The sequence below is a fragment of the Cetorhinus maximus genome, chromosome 2 (genome assembly GCF_964194155.1).
Source record: "Cetorhinus maximus chromosome 2, sCetMax3.hap1.1, whole genome shotgun sequence".
NCBI lineage: Eukaryota > Metazoa > Chordata > Chondrichthyes > Lamniformes > Cetorhinidae > Cetorhinus > Cetorhinus maximus.
The window spans coordinates 109603534-109628538 of NC_135880.1; the positions used below are offsets into that span (position 1 = coordinate 109603534).

Consider the following 25005-nt stretch of genomic DNA (forward strand, 5'->3'; position numbering starts at 1 on the left):
AGCCTTTCGGCCCATCGAGTCTGCTCCGCCATTCAATCACAGCCTATATGTTTCTCAATACCATTCTCCCGCCTTCTCCCCATAACCTTTGATCCCCTTACCAATCAAGAACCTATCTATCTTGGTCTTAAATACACTCAATGACCTAGCCTCCATATCCTTCTGTGGCAATAAATTCCATAGATTCACCACTCTCTGGCTAAAGAAGTTTCTCCTCATCTCTGTTCTAAAAGGTCTTCCCTTTACTCTGAGGCTGTGGCCTCGGGTCCTAGTCTCTCCTACTAATGGCAACATCTTCCCCATGTCCACTCTATCCAGGCCTTTCAGTATTCTGTAAGTTTCAATCAGATCCCCCCTCATCCTTCTAAACTCCATCGAGTAAAGACCCAGAGTCCTCAAACGTTCCTCATATGTTAAGCCTTTCATTTCTGGGATCATTCTAGTGAACCTCCTCTGAACCGTCTCCAGGGCCAGCACATTGTTCCTAAGATACAGGGCCCAAAATTGTTCACAATATTCTAAATGTGGTCTGACCAGAGCCTTATAAAGCCTCAGCAGCACATCCCTGCTTTTATATTCTAGTCCTCTCGAAATAAATGCCAACATTGCATTTGCCTTCCTAACTGCCGACTCAACCTACAAGTTAACCTTAAGAGAATCCTGGACTAGGACTCCCAAGTCCCTTTGCACTCCAGATTTCTGAATTCTCTCCTCATTTAGAAAATAGTCTACGCCTCTATTCTTCCTACCAAAGTGTATGACCTCACACTTGCCCACGTTGTATTCCATCTGCCACTTCTTTGCCCATTCTCCTAACCTGTTAAAGTCCTTTTGCAGCCTCCCCGCCTCCTCAATACTACCTGTCCCTCCACCTATCTTTGTATCATCTGCAAACTTAGCCAGAATGCCCTCAGTTCCTTCATCTAGATCATTAATGTATAAAGTGAAAAGTTGTGGTCCCAACACTGACCCCTGCGGAACTCCACTAGTCACCGGCCGCCATCCTGAGAAAGACCTCCTTATTCCCACTCTCTGCCTCCTGCCAGACAGCCAATCTTCTATCCATGCTAGTACCTTGCCTCTAACACCATGGGCTCTTATCTTGCTGAGCAGCCTCCTGTGCGGCACCTTGTCATAGGCCTTCTGGAAGCACAAGCAGATAACATCCATTGGCTCTCCTTTGTCTAACCTGCTTGTTACCTCCTCAAAGAATTCCAACAGATTTGTCAGGCATGACCTCCCCTTGATGAAACCATGCTGACTTTGCCCGATTTTACCATGCACTTCCAAGTATTCTGAAATCTCATCCTTAATAATGGACTCTAAAATCTTACCAACGACCGAGGTCAGGCTAATCGGCCTGTAATTTCTCATCTTTTGCCTCACTCCCTTCTTAAACATGGGGGTTACATTAACGATTTTCCAGTCCTCTGGGACCCTCCCGGACTCCAGTGATTCCTGAAAGATCACCACTAACGCCTCCACTATCTCTTCAGCTATCTCCTTCAGAATTCTGGGGTGTAATCCATTTGGTCCAGGTGATTTATCCACCTTCAGACCGTTCAGTTTTCCTAGCACCTTCTCCTTGGTAATTGCCATCATACTCACCTCTGCCCCCTGACTCTCTTGAACTTTGGGGATGTTACTCGTGTCTTCCACCGTGAAGACTGACGCAAAGTACCTATTCAGTTCCTCTGCCATTTCTTTGTTCCCCACTACTACTTCTCCAGCATCATTTTCCAGTGGCCCAATGTCCACTTTTGCCTCTCTCTTACCCTTTATATATCTAAAAAAAACTCTTGCAATCTTCTTTTATATTACTGGCTAGTTTACCCTCATATTTAATCTTCTCCCTCCTTATTTCTTTTTTTAGTTGTCCTCTGTTGGTCTTTGTAGGCTTCCCAATCCCCTGGTTTCCCACTGCTCTTCGCCGCATTGTATGCTTTCTCTTTAGCTTTTATGCTGTCCCTGACTTCCCTTGTCAGCCATGGTTGCCTCGTCCTCCCTTTAGTATGCTTCTTCCTAGGGATGAATTTTTGCTGTGTCTCCCAAATTACTCCCAGAAACTCCTGCCATTGCTGTTCCACTGTCTTTCCTGCTAGGCTCATCTCCCAGTCAATTCTGGCCAGCTCCTCCCTCATGCCTCTGTAGTTGCCTTTATTCAACTGCAATACCATTACATCTGATTCCAGCTTTTTCCTCTCAAATTGCAGGGTAAATTCTATCATATTATGGTCACTTCCTCCTAAGGGTTCCTTCACCTTAAGCTCCCTTATCAAATCTGCCTCATTACACATCACTAATACAAGGACCATTTCTTGTGTAGCCGGCAACCTTCACTACTTCTTCAATGAGAGTGCTGCTGAGATCCAAGCAGCAGGCAATATATTGAGGTACTACCTTTACCAGGGGAACAGCTGCCACAACATCAGCACCTGAACTGTCAGGAGACATCAGGCATTTTTCCTGATTTTCCTGTCATCCCCATCTCCAAAGGCTAGGAAAATTCTGCCTATTGTTTGTATCTCAAAAGTTAACATGTATCCTTCCATATTATATCAACATTGCAGCTAAATCCTGTTACTAACTGTTAATTATTTTGTAAATAACTTTTACTTTTAAAAAAGACAAAATACATATTTTCACCAAAGCAAACACTATGTGGAACAAAGTCACAAAGTAAAAAGATGAACTGGAAGAATAGCTGATCCAAGTATTTATTTGGACTCCTTCATGAATATATGTTGTACAGATTTTGTGTACAGATAGTTACATAAAGACAAACAAAAAATTAATGCCGATCCCGGACACATCTCGTCAAGAGCTTTAGTAATCAAATGATGATTACTAAAGATATGATTTGGATTATTAAGTTGCAATGTTACTTTGCACTGAAAAAATAACAACGTTTGGTCCAGGTATTTTGTCACAGTTTGTTATTGATATTCCATCATTGCATGGCTCTAGTTACTTGCAATTGTATTTATTTACAATGTCAAGGTATTCTTGAACATCATCTGTGGATCCCAATACAATTGGTGCCCGCTGGTGAATGGATTCCGGTTTAATGTCCAGCACTGCCTCCGTACCTGTTGTGGCCATACCTCCTGCTTGTTCTATAATGTATGCCATGGGGTTGCATTCATACAAAAGTCGAAGCTATAAAGAGAACACTCAGAAGGTTAGTTTGACATGTAAAAACTTCTAATATACGTTTGATCAATTTATTCTCCTAGTGTCATCAGGAATCCCACCCGAGCAACTATTTTTCCATCAATGAACACAGAAGGCATTGGTGATCACACAGTGAGCTTACAAACTTATTTCCAATAGAGGTCACTGTTGAGTGGTGATCCAAAATCTCCGGCTGATTTATCTCCTCCCACGCCCTGTGTCTCATCACTGCCAGATCTTAGATCTGTTAATACAGCAGAGCCCAGAAAAGGAGAAGACTGACCCTCGCTAGTTCCTCACTACATCATAAGGAAAGTGAACTCTAAACGTACAGAAGAAAGAAAGATTGGATTGAGAGAAAAGACAAAAAGCAAAACAATTAAAAAAATCTCCAACAATTGCAAGCTGAAAAACATGAGACGCCATATGTAAAAGCTAACTTTTAGTTCCAGATGAGTTGTTTGGCAGTAATAAAGACTTATCATGCTGTTAAAAACAGTATTTAGACTGAATTGGATTATCACTCAGATTGTGGTGACTTTGCTTCATATCTATCACCCAAGTTCCAGAATTTTATGTTGTTGAATGTGAGGCAGTCAAGAGGCCAATTTAAGAAGCTAACAGCTGGTTGTCACAACTCGGACAACAACCTCCGAATTTTCTCACTTAACTTTATATCTGCTTTCTCCTGAAGTTTCTGCATAAATAATTGGGAGCATCATTAGCCTCACTGTTGTTTTGACAGTAAATTCAGGTCCATATAAATTTCACTAGAATTAAGGTATTCAAGTCTTCCTTCAGCTTTTCGTCAAATATTTATTGAATTTTTTTTTGCACAGAAACTACTAAGATGCAGGTATTGCTGGCAAGGTCAATATTTATTACCCATCCCTAATTGCTATTGAGAAGGTGGTGGTGAACTGCCTATTTAAACAACTAAGTGGCTTACTTCAGAGGACAGTTAAAAGTCAACCACATTTCTGAGAGTCTTGAATCACATACAGGCCAGACATGGTAAGGCTGGCAGTTTTCCTTCCCTGAAGGACAGTGAACCGGATCGGTTTTTAAAGTCAATCCAGTAGTCACACAGTCACCATTACCGATACTAGCTTCCAGATTTAGTTAATTAACTAAATTTTAATTCCCCAGTTGACACGGTGGGATTTGCACTCATGGCTACAGTTCATTTGTCCAGGCCTCTGAAGTACTATTCCAATAACATAAGAACTCTACTGCAGCCCTCAGCAATCCAAGTCTGACATTTAGAACATTAAGCCCAGATTCATCCCATATTCGCTCCTAGGCATCCACATTTGTAATGCATGTAATCTCATTCAGCTTTGGCTCAGCAAGAAGACTCTATGACTACAAACTGCCATTGATCATCCACACCATAGGGCATATGAAAATATTTGTATCACAAAGGTTTAATGATTGGTTTCTAAAGAAATAATCCTAAATTACCAGGAAAATCAACACCCAATGATATTATAAAGCCTTATATCAGTGTATGTTTATCAGTGTTCGGCACCACTGTTGGCAACTACTAACCCTACAGCTGTTGCAGTTTTGTGTTTAAAAAAAACATTGCAAACACAATTTTGAATGATAAGTATACATCTACATCAAGATTCCACTAAGTGAATCACTGAGATATAGCCAACAAACATGCCTTTAAATGCCTACAATTAATTCTTTAGATAGCTAACAGACTTGTGCAGAAGATGGTAGTGATCCAGCATTTGCAAGTGGGCATTTAGCATTCTGTAGGATAATTTTGCAGAGCTAGAATTTGGATGGTTTCTTTCATACCTTTCCTTTGGGACTTTTTGAATTCGCTGGGTACAGGAAGATTCCTCCATACATCAGAGTCCTGTGCACATCTGCAACCATAGACCCAATATATCTTGCACCATAGGGAGAGCTGCCATCCTGCAGGTTAAAAAATAGGTAAAGTGACTTCCAGAACAATGAGGCTGTTCACTCTCTAAATAAAGGTGATATTCTTTACCATACCTCAGGATATTTCTTCTTCTTTAGAAACTCTGTGACTGCAGAATCAAAGTACTTTGCATAGCCTTCATTAATGCTGTAAATGTTCCCTTTCTTCTTCATGGTTACATTCTGGTTCACCAATACAAATTCCCCAATGGCCTAATTACACAAATTAATAAAGTCAGTGCAAGTGATAAACGCACAGTTCAAAGCTAAGGATCTTACTGACATCTGAAAATTTTATAACACAATTGCAAAGCATTTAAACTACACACTACCAGTAAAATAGACTGCACTTGAGTAGCATTTTAATTTGGACAGCTGACGATGACAGATGGCAGATTTGGATCCATAAATTTTATTCACAGGGTTTGTGTAGTCATGTCCTGTCGTTTTCAAGGTAGCCTAAACCTAAACAATTAGCTTGCCTGCACATCAGGAGGCAGTTGCAACGTGTAGGCCTAAATTTTTGGTCCGGAGTTGGATTTGGGAAATTTCCCTGCTTTCCGCTCTGAATGGTGGATATTTTGGGGTGGGATAGAGACCCCCAGGACACATATGGGAAGCGGCCACATGGGCTGTTGAGTGCCGAGGCAGACTGTTTAAAAGTCACACCTCATTTCACTGGGAGTTTGTCCCAGTTGTTTTCTTAAGCATTAGACCCTCTAGCTCTTACCCCTCACAACCTGTCACACCACCCCGCTCCCCCACCCACACCCCATGCCCATGCATGCCAACCCATGGTTCCCCCACCTACTACCCTTTACCATTCCACCCTTCATGCCAACTCACCCAGTATCCACCATGGGTAGACTTAAGGAGCCATGTTAAGATCAAAAATAAAGTTCTAAATATCTATTATTGCTTTTACTGTATAAAAAAAACTCCATTTCATGAAAGCCCATTCAATACATTTAAATCCCTTCAAGTACTTAATCTTTTAGAAAAACAAGCAGTTGTATTCATAACCCCACATCAAAGACAGCTAATCCTTTAATATCCTATTTGAGCTGTCAATCAAACTGTAATCTTAGAAACCCCCTTCCGTGATAATGATAGGTTGTGGAAAGCAGCTAAGCATGAATAATGCTATAAATGATAGCACTTAGGGTTAAGTCAACAAACAGCTATTGAAATTGCTAGAACAGTTTTTATTTCCAACCATCACTGACACAGGCAGGCAGATTTTTCCAATTTTTAAAGGGATGGACATTTAAATAACTTCACTGCTTGACAGTTTTATAGACCATATCTGTTCTTCAAGAACATTTAAGACTCCTCTCAAGATTGGTAACTCTTACACTGTGAGGTAAGACCCTTGCTGCAGTGAAACGGGGGCTTGTTTGAACTCAGCAGTGAGTTTGGGTTTCCCTCATGTGTGAGTCTCCTACTGTGAAAATTGGATCAGTCAGAAATGGGGGTGGAACTTCTGGATCCAAGACTGTCCACTATTTTGTAAGGTCCTTGGAGTCTCCACGACTCTGCAAAAATCTGGGTCCTACAGTTCATCTGAACGCTACTGGAGGAACAGCTACACAGTTATCATCAGCTCCTATAGTGAATTTCTTGTTGGTAAACATTGGCCTTAATTGTACTTTTAAAGATAGCATATATGTAAATGAGAATGTGATTGTTTAAAATGCAGGCAATTTTTTTTTTCAAATTAAACTTTGCATTTATAATCACATGCATATAGCCTCGACTGGAAACCAGTTTTATAACATGCATAAAGTGCAGAGAGCCATAAGGTGGTTTCTCCTACTTAGATTTGCCACCGGACACATGACACTACCACAGTAAACCTCAATGGCTGCCTCCAACAACATCAACGCTGGCTTGTGATTTTCTAGCTGCAGGCAGACTGTGCACTCAGCAATCAATGATCTTTGTGGATCTTCCCCAATTATTGATATGAAAATTAGAGCTTGCCTTGTAGTCTAACCTTTCTTAGTACTGATTTATGATTCTGTAAAACCTCAGAGGGATGCCAATTGGTCAGTGATTACATATCTATTTTTGACAATATTGGAATATGAAAACATAATGGATTATATGTGATTGAATGGAATGGAGGGTGAAAACGCTATTGAGCACTGAGTTTGCTAGTTTACAAATCACGAGCAGATTTGACTGAAATTTGACAGTCACAATTAAAGTGCATTTATAACACTGACTTTTGACCAAAAAAATAAACATTACAAGATCTTACTGGATCCAGCATGAAGCAGTTCACTCCATTTCCTGAGGATAATACCAGCATTGTGGCACTGCCATACAAAGCATAGCCAGCTGCTACGATGTCACGGCCTGACTGTAAAGCATCCTTTTCACTTGGCTGGCCATCAGATTTCTTAATAAAGAAGAGAATGGTGGTTATCAGATTGAATTATTACAAAGGTGAACAAAAATGCTACAAGTTACAGGAAAAACAATGCATGGATGAAAATTAATGTTGACTTGGAATTTGCATGTTTTTGACAGCAAGCTTGTCAGCAGAAATTAGGAAGCTGTGGTCTGTCATTCACTGCCCTGCCACAGGCTGCACTGTGGACCCCATCCCCCAGAGGCAGCAATCAGCAAAATCAATTGATCTGGAGAGAACTCCTTTTCTGTTCTCATATCACAGTTTAAAAACCTCATAAAAAGTTAAGCGTTGTTTAATGAGGTGTAATTGGGTTTTTAAACAGCGACCTGAGTAACAACTGCTGCTGGTCAAACAAACTGGCTCTGAAAATATAATTTTATACTTGAGTGTTGCTAAATGTATCAATGATGATTAATTAATGGGCCTTTAAAAAGTTTTTAAATGATATTTCAGCTTCTACCTTAACCCCATGTGAATGTCTTGATCTTTATTTTGCTCTCTAAAATTCTTTTAGAAGCGATTGGCTGCTGGTATTTTCATTTTCCAGCTGAATCTCTGCGAGAATTCTTTAATGTGATGACAGCTCGGACAGCCTGATAATGCCACTGCAGCTGACACTGGGAAACCCCATTAAAGAATGCTGCAACCCACTTCAGGATAGAGGTAAAGTTCTTACCACAGAAACTGCGAGGTCATTAAGCACAGCTTTCTTTGAGGTCAGCGGTGAGTGTCCTTGCTTCATTGCTAACCACAAGAATCTGCATCCTTGAATTACTCTTGACAATTATGTAGTATTAATGTTTTTCTCCCTTCTTCTATCTGTTTGCCTCAATAGTACAGACACTGGCAGGTGGAATTCCGCAGCCTTCCAGTATCTCACTCAAATGGCCATTCTTCATGCGTGAGTTTGAAGAGTCAGTGTCAGCAGCCCACTGGACAGTAGAAGGCAAATAAGCTCAACCTGAAAATGTTGGAAATATTCAGTAGATCAGGCAGCATTGATGGAGAGAGAAACTGGGTTAACGTTTCAGGTTGACGACCTTTCATTAGAATCTAATGTAAGGTCATTAGACCTAAAACATTAACTCCGTTTCTCTCTCCAAATGCTAACTCACCCGCTGAGTATTTCCAGCATTTTCAGTTTGTAATATTCAGATTTCCAGCACCTGCAGTATTTTGCTTTTGCATTGTTGTAGCTGAACCTGACCCTGTCTCCACCTGAAGTCCACAAGTGCTTTCCAATCAGTCACTGGCTAGCAAACAAGGAATGGCTTATTACTGGGTCCCTCTTTTGTGCCCAAGTACTGGTCCAGGAGCAGTGTCAATCGTTGTGTCTGAACTGATGACCTAACAGAGTGTCAAACTTAGCAAAGGGAATTTATCCTGGAACTCAACATCTAGCAATGTCTACACCCACTAGGTCATCAGGAGAACTAGCAATGATTTTTGAATGAATATTACAGAACTAGTCTCTCGAATAGCTGATGTTTGGCAAATTGAAAAGTTAAATATACCATTCTCAAGAGATAAGAAAATAAAAAAGGGCTCTGGTCATAGTCATTAGAATATAAATGGAAGGGAATAGGAGAATGACTGAACAATATTTCTTGATAATTTACATTTCCTGCAATACATTAATGGGCAATAAGATACTGAATAGGATCAATCGTTAAAGAAGCTAAAGGATTGGATTCGAGAAAGAACATAAGTAACAGAACATGGAGTAAGCCCCAATTTCAAAACCTTTTGAGCCAATGAGAGCAACTGAGCCAAACTGACCCTCATATTGATAGTTTGGTAGAAGAAGTCATGCAATTCCAATCAGCAAAGTCCATGTTCGAACATTGGTGCACTTGTATTGCATTCCTCTGAGTGTTTTCACCCTGTTTACTTAAATTTTATTAATCAGAATTTTTACCCTTAAGAATAGTAGCAGGTAACTAAAGTAGGTAACAAATTGCCTAGTTGGTCAGAAAGGCCTAGCTGATCTAGCAAATGAAGACAAAAATCGAAGAAGTACAAAGAAATGGCAAGGCGAAGAAGAAAACATACATGAAATTTTACAGCTTATTTCCTCAACTACTATAATCAGACTACTTTATTACTCAGATCTTATTTTAATATTAATATTTTATTATGGCTTGGCAAAATTTATCATTGCTATTAGTTTTACGTGGTCATTTCTACCAAATGTGTGTATTTAAGTACTTTTACTCCTGAATTTCATAGTTATCTTATTCTGCTCCTACCTCTATTCCTGTTCATTAATGATAACTTTAAACTACGAAAAAGTGAGTAAAACTGAATATAGCATTCTTACAATCTGATGCATCATAGCCAAAAATCTCCCACCTAATGAATGGATTATGACATGATGAAATCACTAATATAGCTGATCCCATGAACCATGAAAACCTTTACTTTTGTTGTTTATCCAAGATGCAGATAAATCTGGTCAACAATTACATTTGATGTTGTGCACCCAGTTGATCAAGTGTTTTCCTGGGGTTAGCACAACTCTGGGTTGGCCAGTCTGAAGGTGTGAACCTCCCATAACCCGCCCACGGCAATAAATGAAACCACTCTAGAGGAAAATAAGTTTAACCTTTCAAAAATAAAACAGAATTTCCAGTTAAACTTTTTTCATTTGATTTTTTTTCTTTTTAAAGAATCAAATGTAAAGAATTCTACGGTAATTAAAATGTTACCTTTTTATAAATGGCAAAAATTGTTCCTATGGAAACAAGACAGTCAATATTGGAAGAGCCATCAAGTGGATCAAAGCAGACAATATATTTCCCCTGAAAATTAAAAACAGGATTGTCAATACAGCAGAATTGAATCATATTCCATCCAACATTGCTTGCATTGGAAGGAGATTGATTATTAAAGAATTCTGCAACAGTTCAGATTTTTGTTGTTGGCAAACTAAGATTGCTTTACTTTTTACATTTCACATATGAATGTACATATGTACCTTCTAGCAAATGTAGGTGAGCTACATTGCTAACCTGACTGATATTCTTAAATTGGTTGTCAGTGTAATTCTTAACACACTCAGGATTGTTCAGCAAATGCTGCTCAAACAAAGAATCACATCTAACATTAGATATAATGTTCTGAGTTTTACATGCACAGGTTGGTTGAGTGTAGTCAGTACACTGCCTGTGGGGAACAGCCGAAAGGACGTGCTATTTGGCATGATCCACCAGTCATTGGGACATTGTAAAACATATATTCACCTGCAGGGACCAGTCCTCTGCAGGCAAAAGGATATGTCCAGACATTGCACTGTTTTTTGAAATAAACAAAAGCATGAGGGACAGTAGCTCCCTGGTGTATTCACTATGGTAATGTATTGGCCAATCAGAACTGCCTTTCCAACCAATCAGCACCCCTTTTCTCATGCAGTATAAATTGTTGTTCCCTTTGAAGTTTGGCATTCTTTCGTCTGTCTTGAAACATGCAAGACAAAAAGCTTCAACAGCATGTCTCTTTCTTCAGCAATATAAGGCTATAGTTAGATGGTATAATTTGCAAAGCATTTAATGGATTACTTAATCATGTGTAATATATTACAGTAGTACTTACCCAAAAATACGTGAATTCTAATTTTAAGGCAAAATGTTGCCTTTTACAATAGGCAAGGTAGCCTAGTAACTGACCTGTTGGTTGGCATCCACGATGATGGCATTATTTTCTTCTTCAGACACGAGGACACACGTACTGAAGGAGGATTTTAACATGTTGACTACCATCTCATTGGCAAGTACATCGAGCTTCTTCACCTCATCCCCCGTCACGTTGACTCTGCTTCCAGAAAGCCCGTAACTAGAAAATAATTTGAATGTTAGCTTATTTATTCAAGTAGAGTATGTACAAAGTAATATATTCTGTAAAATTGCATACCAGAGTATATGTTACACTCAGTAATATTGTTCTTTGTAACATTTTACTAAAGTTGCAACTCCAAAATGGATATTTGCCCTCCTTTCCATCAATAGTCCTATTTATGCCCTCAAGCCTTGGAGTGATATATATTATTGGAGTAAAAGCAAAAAACTGCGGATGTTGGAAATCCAAAACAAAAATAAAAAGTACCTGGAAAAACTCAGTAGGTCTGGCAGCATCTGCGGAGAGGAACACAGTTAACGTTTCGAGTCCGTATGCCCCTTCAACAGAAGTTGAAGTGATTGGAGTGATCTATATTATTAGTTTTAAAAAGAGAGTCTTCAGGATTGATCAACATTAATGAACAGGAAGAAGGGAGAAGAGCCTTTGTAGTTGGAGGTAATTTTTGTTGTGATTATATCATGCATTAGTGGGCGATGACACAATGACTTGCTTACAGTTTGTCATTGTCTGCCTTGCAGACAAATGAAAATTGTCATTAAGACTCGAGTACTTAGTGCATCTCAAAAAAGTTGCTTTAAGCAGGATACTGTCACACTGTAATTTGTTTTATTATTTAGTTTAATTACAACATTTTAGGTGCAAAAGGAGACTGCAGAGCTGTCAGATGGATAGACTGGGAATCATCATACCACAAGTGCAACTGCAAAACCAATGAGATTTGTGTATAAAAGATGTATCTGTATTTTCTTTATGTTAGTTGCATTCTCCATCCTACCTTGTCTTTTCCCAATATATTAATTTCATGCTGAATTTGTTTCAACAGGCACTAGTTACCCCTTAGTCCCCTGGCCCAAATGGTCATTCTTCATATGCAAGCCTCAAGAATGGCACTTGTCAGGGTTACAGCTGTAATGATGGGTTACTCTGATCTCCTTTGGCATCCAGATGTATATGCTTTTTGCAGGGTTCAGTGCATAACAATCAGAGGTGTAAACATGAATAAACTCCTCTCTCCCTATGTCAGAGACACTGACTGCAATTTCAGCAAATTCGGCACAGACAGAACTGAACGCATGATCTTCCCGACAGGTTTATTGACCACTACCTGAACCATCAAGGGAGCCTCCAAACGCTATTAATAGTATATTAAAGTTGGTAGTCATGTTGTTGCATATTCCATTTTATATATAGGTAAACATCTGATATGGGATTTTCCCTATAATGTGACAGTTCAAAAAGAACTTTGTGGTTATAAAAGGCTTGGGGCATCCTGAGTTTGTGGATGATGTCTACAGTACTGTTACCCAAGTCTGATGGTTATGGTTTTGAATCCCACTCCAGAGACTTCAGGAAATAATCCAGACATTCCAATGTTGTTCTGACGGATTGCTGCACTGCTGGAGGTACCATCTTTGAGACAAGGCATTAAACTAAAGACCCATCTGCCTTGTAACATAGATGCAAAAGATCCAACGACAACTATATCCCTCTCCCTTCCAGGCAGAACCCCCACCTCCCTCCATCCTGACCACTCCAAGTTGGTTTGAACTTTGTGCCTCACTGCTACTCAGTGCCTACTCCCCATAAGGTGATGTGAGGGAGGAGAACTCAAGTGAATGGTAGCAAACTTTTGGTGAATCTGGTTTGGATAAATTAACTACCAAACCCCTCTGTCAAGTATCACATGTGAGGAATGCTCAGTGAATGAGGTAGGCAAATGGTTTCTGTGGAACTGCATTCCAGCATAAATTAAAACTTCAGAGAGGGGGAAAACAGTGTCACATCCTGCAAAGCACACAAAAAAAAATTATCTTCTATGTACAATTTCACCTGCGCTTCAAAACTACGAATCTTAATGGTATAAATAGACAGACACTGAGGCCATATCAAAGTTAATTGCCGAAGGAACACTGATGTTTATTGGTGTCAGAAAAATCTCAGATACTGCCCAGGTTACAAGGTGAGGTGACACAAGCAAAATTAGTCACTTTCTTTTGTATTTTCGAAGATGCTGCTTCTTCATAACTACTAAGTTGGTTGCTGATTTCTTAAAATGTTGAACCAATTACGTACAAAAGTGGCACCAACGTTGAATGCGTAATGTTTGTGTGATGGATGTGCTAAACACCAGACACAGACAAACAGAAATTTTACTTTTGGCCACAATGGACACAAATTCAGCAGAGCATTTGCTCCACAGGTTGTCCGAAGGCCAAACCAATTTGGTTTTCAACCTCATTTTAATGCTGCAGGCAAGCTGTGCAAACAAAACGAACCCAGTAAATGTTTTAAATATACTGACTTTCTGCTGCTAGTGCAATATAGTCATATCTAGCACAAAGGAAGATGGTTGTGGTTGTTGGAGGTCAGTCATCTCAGCTCCAGGACATCACTGCAGGAGTTCCTCAGGCTAGTGTCCTAGGCCCAACCATCTTCAGTTGCTTCATCAGTAACCTTCCTTCTGTCATGAGGTCGGAAGTGGGGATCTTCGCTGATGATTGCAGAATGTTCAGTACCATTCACGACTCCTCAGATACTGAAGCAGTCCATGTCCAAATGCAGCAAGACCTGGATAATATCCAGACTTGGGCTGACAAGTAGCAAGTAACATTCACACCATACAAGTGCCAGGCAATGACCTTATCCAACAAGAGAGAATCTAACCATTGCCCCTTGACATTCAAAGGTATTACCATCACTGAATTCCCCACTATCAACATCCTGAGGGTTACCATTGACCAGAAACTGAACTGGAACTAGCCATATAAATGCTGTGGCTACAAGAACAGGTCAGAGGCTAGGAATCCTGCAGCAAATAACTCACCTCCCGACTCCCCAAAGCCTGTCCACCTTCTACAAGGCTCGAGTCAGGAGTGTGATGGAATACTCTCCACTCACCTGGATGAGTGCAGCTCCAACAACACTCAATGCTCAACACCATCCAGATCAAAGCAGCCCACTTGATTGGCACCACATCCACAAACATTCACACCCTCCACCACTGATGAACAGTGGCAGCAGCATATACCAGCTACAAGATGCGCTGCAGGAATTCACCAAGGCTCCTTAGGCAGCACCTTCCTAACCCATGACCACTACCATCTAGAAGAAAAAGGGCAGCAGCAGCATGGGAACACCACCTGGAAGTTCCCCTCCAAGCCACTCATAGGATGAATATTGCTTCTCCACATTTTATGCGGAACTTGAAATTCTTGCAAATGTCCAAAATGGCACAGAGTGCATTGCATAACTGAAATGTGAAACAATGAATTTCTTTGTTCAAAATACTTAAACTATATTTTGTTAATGTTCTATAAAAGTAGTAGCTTTCAGAGGCATAGTCTGTTGAGACTTTGGAATAAGCTAATAATTAATTGCTGGGCAAATATTTTCTATACTCATTGCAACAGTTTAAAAAGTCCTGCTGATACAGAACGCAACTTTTGACCAAGCTAAGCAAAAAACACTCCAACATGAAACATGATCTCAGAAATAAACTTTGTAAGCTATCAGGAAAGTCGCCACACCAGCATACATACTGCATGTTGCCACAGCCCAGGTCTCATTAGTTATCCAAGACAGGGCAGTACACATAACTCAATTAAAATTCTGTCTCTCCAAAGAAAGGATAGCTGCAAACTAATCACACTAAGCATAGATTGAAAGCCAACCATTAAATCCACATTTTGAAATTTGAAGTCTGTAGGTTCTCGTTTGCAGAAAAATAAAATCTAACTCTCTTTCGGAAATGATCTATCCCTTTGATTCACAATGGTGGAATTAGTCAATATAGCACTCCCAGATACACAAACTGGATTTTACAATTATTAAGCAATCTTATTAAAAAGCTACTATAAACTTTAAGGTGTGAGTTGCCGATTAAATCTGAATCGGGTGGAAATGAGATGTGTGTGCTACATGAGTGCATTTGCAAAGCCATTTCCTCCTCATATTTGGGGTCTGAATAAAGTACCTGCTCAATGCGAGTGCTTTCCTGGGCAATGAACTGCTTGGGGAAGCACCTGAACGTGGAACACAGTTGACCAGAATTTAAAGGGGCTCTGCATCTATTTAACTGGCTTCATCATTGTCAACAAGACAAGAGTAGGGGCTAGAACTCTCAAATTCCTATAACATGGAGGGAACCCACCCAGGTCATTCTTCTAGTCGCCCATTACTTTTAAAGATGCCCAGTATAGATGATTGCCTTAATATGAAAGTATTGTGACTGTTGCCTGGTATATAGGCATTAACCTGCACAATACATTGTTGGAAGTCACTGAACATGTTGGAGAAAAGTTCCTTCTGTTCAGGTCGGCCACTGTATTTGCACAGATGCTCAGATGGCCTTATGGGTGCCAAAGATGGCTAATACTTTTGGAAATCTAGCAATGCTGTCTTGCTGAGGTGAAAGCGTTCATGCTGCTTAATAAAGTATCTGTTACCCATTTGATACATACACAGGTGGCTAACTTGCAGATACATCAAATGTTTCCTGGAAGGAACCTGAGGCATAAACATCGAGGCCACAGGCACCTTGGCTGTTACTGGAAGTGCCCTCCCTATGGAGGAGATTTGGCTTTAGATCTCCTAGATGCAGATGACACAGCACTGTAACTGCTTCCCTGCCTAACCTGAACACTGTAGATATCTTTGGTGGGACAATAGCAGATGCAGCCAGTCCACCTCTAGTGTCTAATAGCTTTGTTATTTTTCAGGCTTTTCCATTAAATCTAATGAGACATAGAAATCCCTTAGTATGAACATTAATAGAAGAAAAATGATTACAATTTTAAACGATCCATTCCTGACAGGCAAGAACCTGACTGATCATCATTCCTCCGTTTGAAATGGAGAGGTTTATCCTCATATGTGCAGTGCAGCCATTTATTAAAGTGTTACCCATTAACACATGGCTTGCAATGGATTAGATTTTACAATGCATATCCTGTACATGATGTGTGTCAAGGCACACTGAGTATTGGCAAACAGATCAGGAAATGTAGCAAAACAAAGCTGCAGAAAGTGGAAAAAAAGTAATTTCATGGACCCTTTTCAAATAATTCTGAATGGAATTTCTGTGTTTTTGATCTTTTAGTTGCCCTGTGAATGGTAACTGCTAATACTGACTGTCAGAGCTGTTTTAGTATTGTTCGATTGTTGAAGAATTACATTGAAAAAGAGGTCAGTGGGCGTAACAAAGGTCACAGACCAGAAATGCTAACCCTGTTTTTCTCTCCAAACATGCTGCCAGATCTGCTGAGTACTTCCAACATTTTCTGTTTTTATGTCAGTGGGGATAGTTCAGTTTTGAAAGTTAAGATTCTCTTGTGAACAGGATGTTTTTTGGAAAGCGTTCAAAAATGTTTCAATGAAACTTTATCAGATCGTATTAAAATAACCACATCTTTTTATATTGTTGGTGGAATTTCAATATTAAATAGATGGTACATTCAAGAGTGACACTGGAAATGTAAGCTCACAATGGGAGCTGTTATTAGTGGTGTACAGTGACAAAGGACAAAATTGTAAAATTTAAACCACAGTGACACTTGCCAGATCTGAAATTACATCATTTACAGAGATCTTTAAATTAGTGAGTAGGTGATGTTAAACAGAGGGTGGGTAGGTTGTTTGGATATAAGTAAAAGGATCTTCTATCGATGCAGTGTAAACATGAGGCAGCACTTCCTATTGTACAAACTGGGCTCTCCGATTGGAAGATCCACAGGACACACCTCCCAACTTTTCAAAACACTCAAAGGACTGAATGTAACTCCAAAACAACTAGTGTTTTTAAAAAAGACACTTGCATTGAACTAAAAGATATTTAGAAAGCGCATGAAAATGTTGCCACCTGGCACGTCAAAAATACATCAGTCAGTATTGAGCCATAAGCAATCACAGATCAACATCTGACATGGTTTAGTGGGCGATCGTTCCCTCTGGGACACCCTGGTCCACTCCTCCATCACCCCCTACTCCTCAACCCCCACCTATGACACCTCCCCATGCTCACGCAAAAGATGCAACACCTGCCCCTTCACTTCCTCTCTCCTCACCGTCCAAGGGCCCAAACACTCCTTTCAATTGAAGCAGCATTTCATTTGCATTTCCCCTAACTTAGTCTACTGCATTCGTTGCTCCCAATGCGGTCTCCTCTACATTGGAGAGACCAAACGTAAACTAGGCAACCGCTTTGCAGAACACCTGCGGTCTGTCCGCAAGAAAGACCCAAACCTCCCTGTCGCTTGCCATTTTAACACTCCACCCTGCTCTCTTGCCCACATGTCTGTTGTTGGCTTGCTGCATTGTTCCAGTGAAGCCCAACGCAAACTGGAGGAACAGCACCTCATCTTCCGACTAGGCACTTCACAGCCTTCCGGACTGAATATTGAATTCAGCAACTTTAGATCTTGAACTCCCTCCTCCAACCCCACCCCCTTTCTGTTTCTCCCCCCTCCCTTTTGCTTTTTCCAATAATTTATATAGATTTTTCTTTTCCCACCTATTTCCATTATTTTTAAATCTATACCTTTAATGCCCTGTTAGTCTTTCCACTCCACACCCACTAGAGCTGTACCTTGAGTGTCCTGCCATCCATTCTTAATTAGCACATTCGTTTAGATAATGTCATCACCTTCAACACCTCTTTGTTCCTTTGTCTGTGACATCTTTTGATTATCTGCTCCTATTACTGCTTGCTTGTCCCTACAACCACCCCCCACCCCCTCCAAACTTCTCTTCCCCCACCTTAAACCAGCTTATATTTCACCCCTCTCCTAATATTACTGAGTTCTGTTGAAGGGTCATGAGGACTCGAAACGTCAACTCTTTTCTCCACCGATGCTGCCAGACCTGCTGAGTTTTTCCAGGTAATTCTGTTTTTGTTTTGGATTTCCAGCATCCGCAGTTTTTTGTTTTTATCTCTGTGGTTTAGTGGGGTTTGGATGCATGTGTTGCAATATTCTAACTACGTTTTGGGAAACTCTTAAAATTTTATGGCACATTTAATTCCTGCAAGGAGTAGCTGCTCCAAAGCTTTGCACATCTGTTTCTTAAGCTTTAGGTCAAACTCAGGCTACAACCCATTAAAAACCGAAGCACACAATCTAGCTGTAGGGCGGACAAGCAAAACAAAGTGAAAACACGCTACAAGCTTTCCAAAACTGTGCAACACCACTCCAAGTACAGAAAATGGCTGCATTAAGGAGTTGACCCGAGATATTTCACAAGGCACCCTTGCAGTTAAGGTTTGCAGGATGGGGTTATTTCCAGACAGGATACCTACAGGTTCGCGATACCAGCCTTCCTGACGGCTGAGGAGATGGCTTTGACAGCAGTGTAAATAGCGCTGAGAAGTTGATTCAATTCTCCGGTGCCTTTCGCCTTTCTCCCCTCCTCCAGCATGAAGCGGGTCACCGTCACCAGGTTGGTATCGAAAGTAGCGCGGTCTGACATGCTACTTCCCAGCTACTCGCTTAAACCCTCCAACTAAGAAATACACAGTGAGACAGGGAAAGAAAGAGAATCACGGAGTTGAAGGAAGCAACTTAAAAAGCCACACCATCTGGAGGGAGGCACCTTTCATGTCAGTACTTTTAACCAATCCTGCCAAGATCCAGCCTACCAAAGAGGAAGGACTCCTTCACACAGCAAATCAAATCAAGCTGAGTGGAAACACTCAGTCAATCTGGGTAAAGTTCACGTAGAAATGGCAATAAACAAGTGGAACTGCATCTGGTACATTCATGTTGCTTTTTGAAATATATTTTTGTTGTAAAGCTTATTTGCATATTTAAAACACAGCTACCCATACTTATAAATGGATTACTGTAATGATGTATTATGATTCTAGTATACTGTATCCTTTTGTGATAAGCATTTAATACCACCCGTGTCATTATATTTGAATCGTAAAGTTAAGACAGCCAGTTTACCGAACGTGATGGAGCCTGGAACTGCTGTCAGTTTATTTTAAAGTTCAGGGAGTCGCCTGACACGTGCCCAATCCAACTGTGAGATGATCTTATCAGACGGTGAGATCTTAATGCTTCTGTGGCATCTTACAGTTCTTGAAAGTCTTTTTCAAAAATTGACTGGAATCCCCACTTTTTTGTTCCCTTCTCCCAAGGACAAATGTATCATCTTGAAATGAAATTTAAAACTTTTTATGCAATGTGAGAAAGTGTAGAACCGTAAATTTGATTGAATATTTTACTTAAGTGAAGTTATCCATGAGACATAGAAAATATGTTAAAGGTGCTCAATACCCCCATTGATTTTGTACGCTATGGGGATTAATTTTAACCTGCCATGGTATGTGGCTATCTATGCAGGCAGCAGGTTAAAAGAGGGGGGGAGGGAGGGGGGGAGAGCCAACCTGTGGGCAAGCTGGCAGGAACCCACTGACTTCCAAATTTAACTGAAGTGCTTTCATGAGCATACGGGAAACTGCTGTGGGACAGGCAGGTATGACATCTGAATATGTTAAGAGGCAGTTAAATGGAGTTCTAAGCTCCGGATTCTGTCTTTAACGCTCAGTTCTTGGCCAGAATTTTCCAGCCCCATTGGCATCGAGCATCATAGTGGGTGTGAGCAGATAATATGGCGAGAAGGCCAAAAATCAGTTTTACGCTGTTGTGAAACTAGTTTGTGATCGTCTGCTCCACCCCTCAATGGTGGGCTGCGTTGCCTGCTGCCGATGTTGAGAACATCATTTTAATACATTTGCATCTAATTATAAGCCCTACTTGCCGGAATCATCACCTCCACGTCAAATTTACTGCCCACGGCGGCGTGAATTCAGAACAGCGTGCTTCATGACTGCCTTTAAAAAGCATGCAGCTGGCGATCTGAACTTCGAGGGGAGCTCAGAGGTGAGTACACACAGCCTTGCTCAGCCCTCGCGAGCATCACCCATAGGACATCGAGGATGAGGTGCAGTGCATTCAAGGGGGGGCACAGGCAAGCCACTTTTTCTCAGCTGGCTTTCAAGGCGGTGCCGGGGCAAGGGCTCCAGTGTGAGTCAGACTGAGGTGGGGGAGAGGGGGCAGTGGGGGGCGGTGGCGGTGGGGGGCAAGGCAGCACAGACAGACTAAAAGAAATACTCAAGCACATGACGGGTTGAGAGAGGTGGGGAGGGGGGTGGTGAGGGAAGCAGCCAAGCACTTGGAAAAACTTCTGCAGCTGAGACCATTGACATGCTTGGAGTGGGGCCTCTGAAGCTGTTCTGCCCACTCAAGCAACGCAAAAGCATGAAAGTGCCACCAAATTCTGCAGAACCTTTCACCCCTCGGGCGCAGACTGCAAATTAATGTATGTTTTATGGGGCAGCAGTGCAATTGGCCGACTGAGCAAGTTGTACAATCCTCTTGTGAAAGGTGGCCATGGCGCAGTCACTGGTGGAGGTGCCCACAGCCCCTTGCGATGTCTTTATTAAGATCTGGACCAGTAACCATCATGGTTTGAGCTAATAGTGCAGCCTTGCAGTGCAGATTAGGAGAATGCCTGCGCCTGAGCTGAGAGCACAGCATGCAGTCCAATGGGCAAAGCTGCCGCCAATATGTCAAGTGGAGTGGGGTGGAGGTGGGTGGGGTTTCGGGCTGCCAATAAGTGCACTACACACTGGCCATCCAAGTGGTGGCCAGCACTCTCCTGCATGCGTGAAGGGACCTTCAGACTTAACCAAGGAAGGTTTTAGTACACCCATGCTAGCCCATACGTCTCTCTCTTTGATCCTGCAGGAGGAGAACATCAGGATCATAGAGCCTGGTGATTTAGCAGTATGCCTCATGGCTTACAGACACCAGAGAAGAAGAAGGAGGCGCCTGGCTCAGCAAAGGGAGGAGCACCTCCCGCAAGATGAATGGGCGGCAGGGCCTGCTACACGCGCAGCTGAGGATCCACAGAGAACTGTCGCTCGCAGGCGCTTCGCTAGGCCCAGGGCCTATAGAATGCGCCTGTCATTCCTGCAGTTGACTGAGAACCACTGTCGCCAAAGACTGCACATGTTTAGGGAACTGGTTGGTCACATATGCCACCTGCTGCAGGATTTGATGCCATGGGGACATGGAGGGCATCCACTGCCAGTGGCCGTGAAAGTGACCACGGTACTCAATTTTTATGTCAGTGGTTCCTTCCATGGCTCCACAGGTGACCTGTGCAGGATCTTGCAACCTCCATGCACAAATGTATCCAGGAGGTCATGGACGCCATCTTCGCGAAGGCACAGAACTTTGTGCATTTTGCCTGGGATCAGGAAGGCCAGGAAGCAAGAGCACTGGGATTTGCGCAGATATCTGCTTTTCCACAGGTGCAGGGGTGCCATCAACTGCACTCAGTTGGCGCTCAGATCTCCGTGGCAACAAGCAATCAACTATGTCAACTGCAAGGGCTTCCACTCGCTGAATGTTCAGCTGGAGTGAGATCACCACAAACACATTCTGCAGGCCTGCGCACAAATCCCAGGGAGCTTGCACGATTCCTAAATTCTCAGTCGGTCTCAGATCCTTGACATCTTTCAGGGTCCACAGAGACTGTAGGGATGGCTCCTCAGGACAAGGGCTACCCACAGAGCACGTGGCTGATGAAACCTTTGCGGCAGCTTCAGATTGCAGAAGAGCCAAGGTGTAATGAGGCATCATCATTGCTTGCTGCACCCTTTACAACCTGGTGCTACAACAGGGAGAGGAGTTGGCTGAGTAGGAGATGGAGGAGCTGGATGCCTCCTTCGATGAGGAGGACATCGACATGGATGAGGGTGAGGGGGTCCAGGAAGGCTACGATGCTGGCGATGAGGCCATCGCACTGGCCAGACGAGGCAGGCGCGCTTGGGAGGCCCTCATAGCTGCTAGATTAGTGGAGGATGATGACGACATCTGTGAACATTTGGCACCAGTCTGGTTGATGGCAGTGCACATACCCTCTGTGATAAGGCTCATGTCAGGGAGACATAGCAGATGCCCTAATAGTTGCTCGATTCCAGGAGGATGATGATGACATGCAGAGAGGATACTCCAGAGATCTTCACATAGCCTCTGTGAGTGTCTGACTCCTGCCTGGCCGAGGGGTCCTGCTGTGTGGCAGTGGCACCCTCCTTGGCTTGTGGAGCTGGAGCTGCTGGTGTCACAGAAAGAGGGGATTCGGTTGGGCCAGACATGCCCAGAGTCACCTAGGTAGATGACCCCAGGGTGTGCACCTTTTTTTTATTCCTTCATGGGATGTTGGTGTCACTGGCTAGGCCAGCATTTATTGCCCATCCCTATTTGCCCTTGTTCAGAGGGCATTTAAGAGTCAACCACCTGCTGATCCTCCTCCCTATGGGTGCTCGAGGACCCCTGGGTTAGCTGAAGTGAGATCGAGTTGCCCCACATCCCTCTCACGTACACACAGTTGGAGGCCAACTATGCCATCAGTGATGGAGTTCTGCTTGCGCAGCAGTGCAGGACCGATGTCCTGGACCAAGGTCTCCATGGCAGCCGCCATCCTATCAGTGTTAACCTTGGTGTGTTGGCATGTCGGCTCTATCACCTCAGCCTGAAGGTGGACGGACTCCTCCATCGTGCCTTGCAATCTGAGGAGTGCAGCGGACATCCCTTCCTGATGTTCCCGAGCTTGCCTTTGCAGCTCCAGAAACTGAGACATTATCGAGTCCAGAGACTCGTCCTCTGACTCGGACTCAACAGATATCTGGCCTCCAGCAGTCCTCCGAGTGCCGGAGGCCTGGGAAGTCCCTGCTGCCGCCTGCTGTGGATCAGACAGTGCAATGTGCTCACCAGATTGTGATCCTGAGGCTACTCTAAAGCAAGGTCCCACCAAGGTGTGTGCCTCTGCGCTGTTGGAGAGTGTAGGTGAGCGCTGTGATGGGTCTTCAATGAAAGTGCCTTTAGATTCCCCTTCAAAGGTTTCTTTGGGATTTGATTGGAAACCCAGGGTTGTGGACTCCATGGGCTGTTTCCCAGATGTGCCTGCGAAAGTAAGGAGAGATAATCAGTTCATGGCAGTGGCCTGCGAAACAGGACACATCGGTCTCAGCATGGCTGTCTGATGGATGTTGCACTGCTGGATCCTCACTTGGTAGAGCAGCACTGACCTCACCATCAGTACAGGAGCAGTTGAGATGCTTGCCGGCCAGCTGGATGACTCTATTTTCAAAGTCCATGAGGACCTTGATTTCAGGCATTCCTCCACCAGCCTGCAACCTCTCCATTATGTCCTGTGCCAGCTTGTCCTGCATGAATACAGATGGAGAAAGTGTAAGCAGGAAGCCTGCCAGGCCAGATGATAAGTATGCCTGGCATGTGTGGGTGGTGAGTGGTCCCATGGACAGGATGAGGACAATGAAGGTGTGTGTGAGGGAATGAATGGTTATGTCCCTTGAACTAGCAGTTAGTAGATGTGTGTTGGGTTTGTGAGTGTGTGAGTTGAGAGGGATGAGAAGAGTGACTTACCCTAGCAGAATGGAGAAGATCTTTCATCCTTTTTCGACACTGGGTGGCTGTCCTCTTTTGAAGGGCGTTGGCGCTGACCACCACTGCACTGTCTCCCATGCTGGATTAGTGATTTTGCTGCCCATCCTGCGGCCAGAGCAGGGGTAGCGGACATCACGGTGAGCCTCCACTGCATCCAAAAGGCGCTTGAGGGATGCATCATTAAACCGGGGGGGTGGGGTGGAGGGGTGGGGGGGGGGTAGGGGTGGAGGCGGCTGCAGTCTTCTTGCCTTTCAGTGCCATGTCTTCTTTGCAGCAGCCCTGGGCTGGAAGCACTGAGAAGTTTTCACGCGGCTGCACTTTAATAATGGCAGCCAGCATGATGATGTGGCAAGGTGATGGCATGGTGGTTGAATGAGCACCCACCTGCCATCGAAACGGCGTGTTTCCCAGGAATGCCTGATTAATAAGGTGGGATTGGGATGATCCGGTGTAAAAAGCTGCCATTGCAGCCAGCAGGTAAAATGTCCTTTTTTCCACCCACTGCCACACTTAGTGCAAATCTGGGACAATTCTGCCAGAAGTGATTAACACCCGTGCCCAGGCTGTGCAACTGCATCTTCTTAACATTACAAAAATCTCCGGGCGTGATGTTCGGTAGAGGCAAAGGCGGGAAAGGTCTCGGTAAAGGGGGTGCGAAACGGCACCGGAAAGTCCTCCGAGACAATATCCAGGGAATCACTAAACCTGCCGTTCGCCTTCTCGCTCGTCGTGGGGGCGTTAAGCGCATCTCCGGTCTCATTTACGAGGAAACTCGCGGGGTTCTCAAGGTTTTCTTGGAAAATATCATCCGAGACTCGGTCACCTACACGGAACATGCTAAACGCAAGACTGTTACCGCCATGGATGTGGTCTATGCCCTGAAACGCCAAGGCCGAACTCTGTATGGGTTCGGTGGTTGAGAACTTAACTTAACAGACACTGAGGAGAGAAGGTGTGTTGCTGCTGCTGCTCCTGTGGGGCCAAAGGAGAGAGAGGGAGAGGAAGAACACACTGCTGCTACAGGACAGGAAGGCCAGGAGGCCAGGACTAAGAACTATAACATCCTAGGTGGGTGTCTGGACTCTCTATTTGTTCAGGTGGGGGCTGCTAAGGACTGTGTTTTGTAGGGGGAGGGCTGAAGAC

The 25005-nt window shown here is 43.0% G+C and overlaps 2 protein-coding genes across 3 annotated transcripts; one reads left to right on the plus strand and one right to left on the minus strand.

Annotated features, from left to right (window-relative positions):
* Window positions 1–2690: 2690 nt before the first annotated feature.
* Window positions 2691–18981, minus strand: LOC144696679 (fructose-1,6-bisphosphatase 1-like). 2 transcript variants are annotated; one of them, XM_078568256.1, is made up of 7 exons: window positions 18681–18981; window positions 11200–11365; window positions 10243–10335; window positions 7379–7519; window positions 5191–5328; window positions 4987–5106; window positions 2691–3159 (listed from the first exon to the last, which is right to left on the minus strand). In XM_078568256.1, the coding sequence occupies exons 1-7, from the start codon at window positions 18848–18850 to the stop codon at window positions 2968–2970; spliced, it is 1020 nt and encodes a 339-aa protein (XP_078424382.1). In that variant the 5' UTR covers window positions 18851–18981; the 3' UTR covers window positions 2691–2967. The 2 variants fall into 2 exon arrangements, with proteins under 2 accessions (XP_078424382.1, XP_078424391.1); XM_078568265.1 differs by having other exon boundaries at window positions 2691–3496; window positions 18681–18976.
* A 5489-nt stretch (window positions 18982–24470) lies between these two features.
* LOC144691345 (histone H4-like) lies at window positions 24471–24782 on the plus strand. Its single transcript, XM_078559359.1, has one exon. It carries the CDS (start codon window positions 24471–24473, stop codon window positions 24780–24782), a length of 312 nt encoding a protein of 103 aa, XP_078415485.1.
* Window positions 24783–25005: the final 223 nt, after the last annotated feature.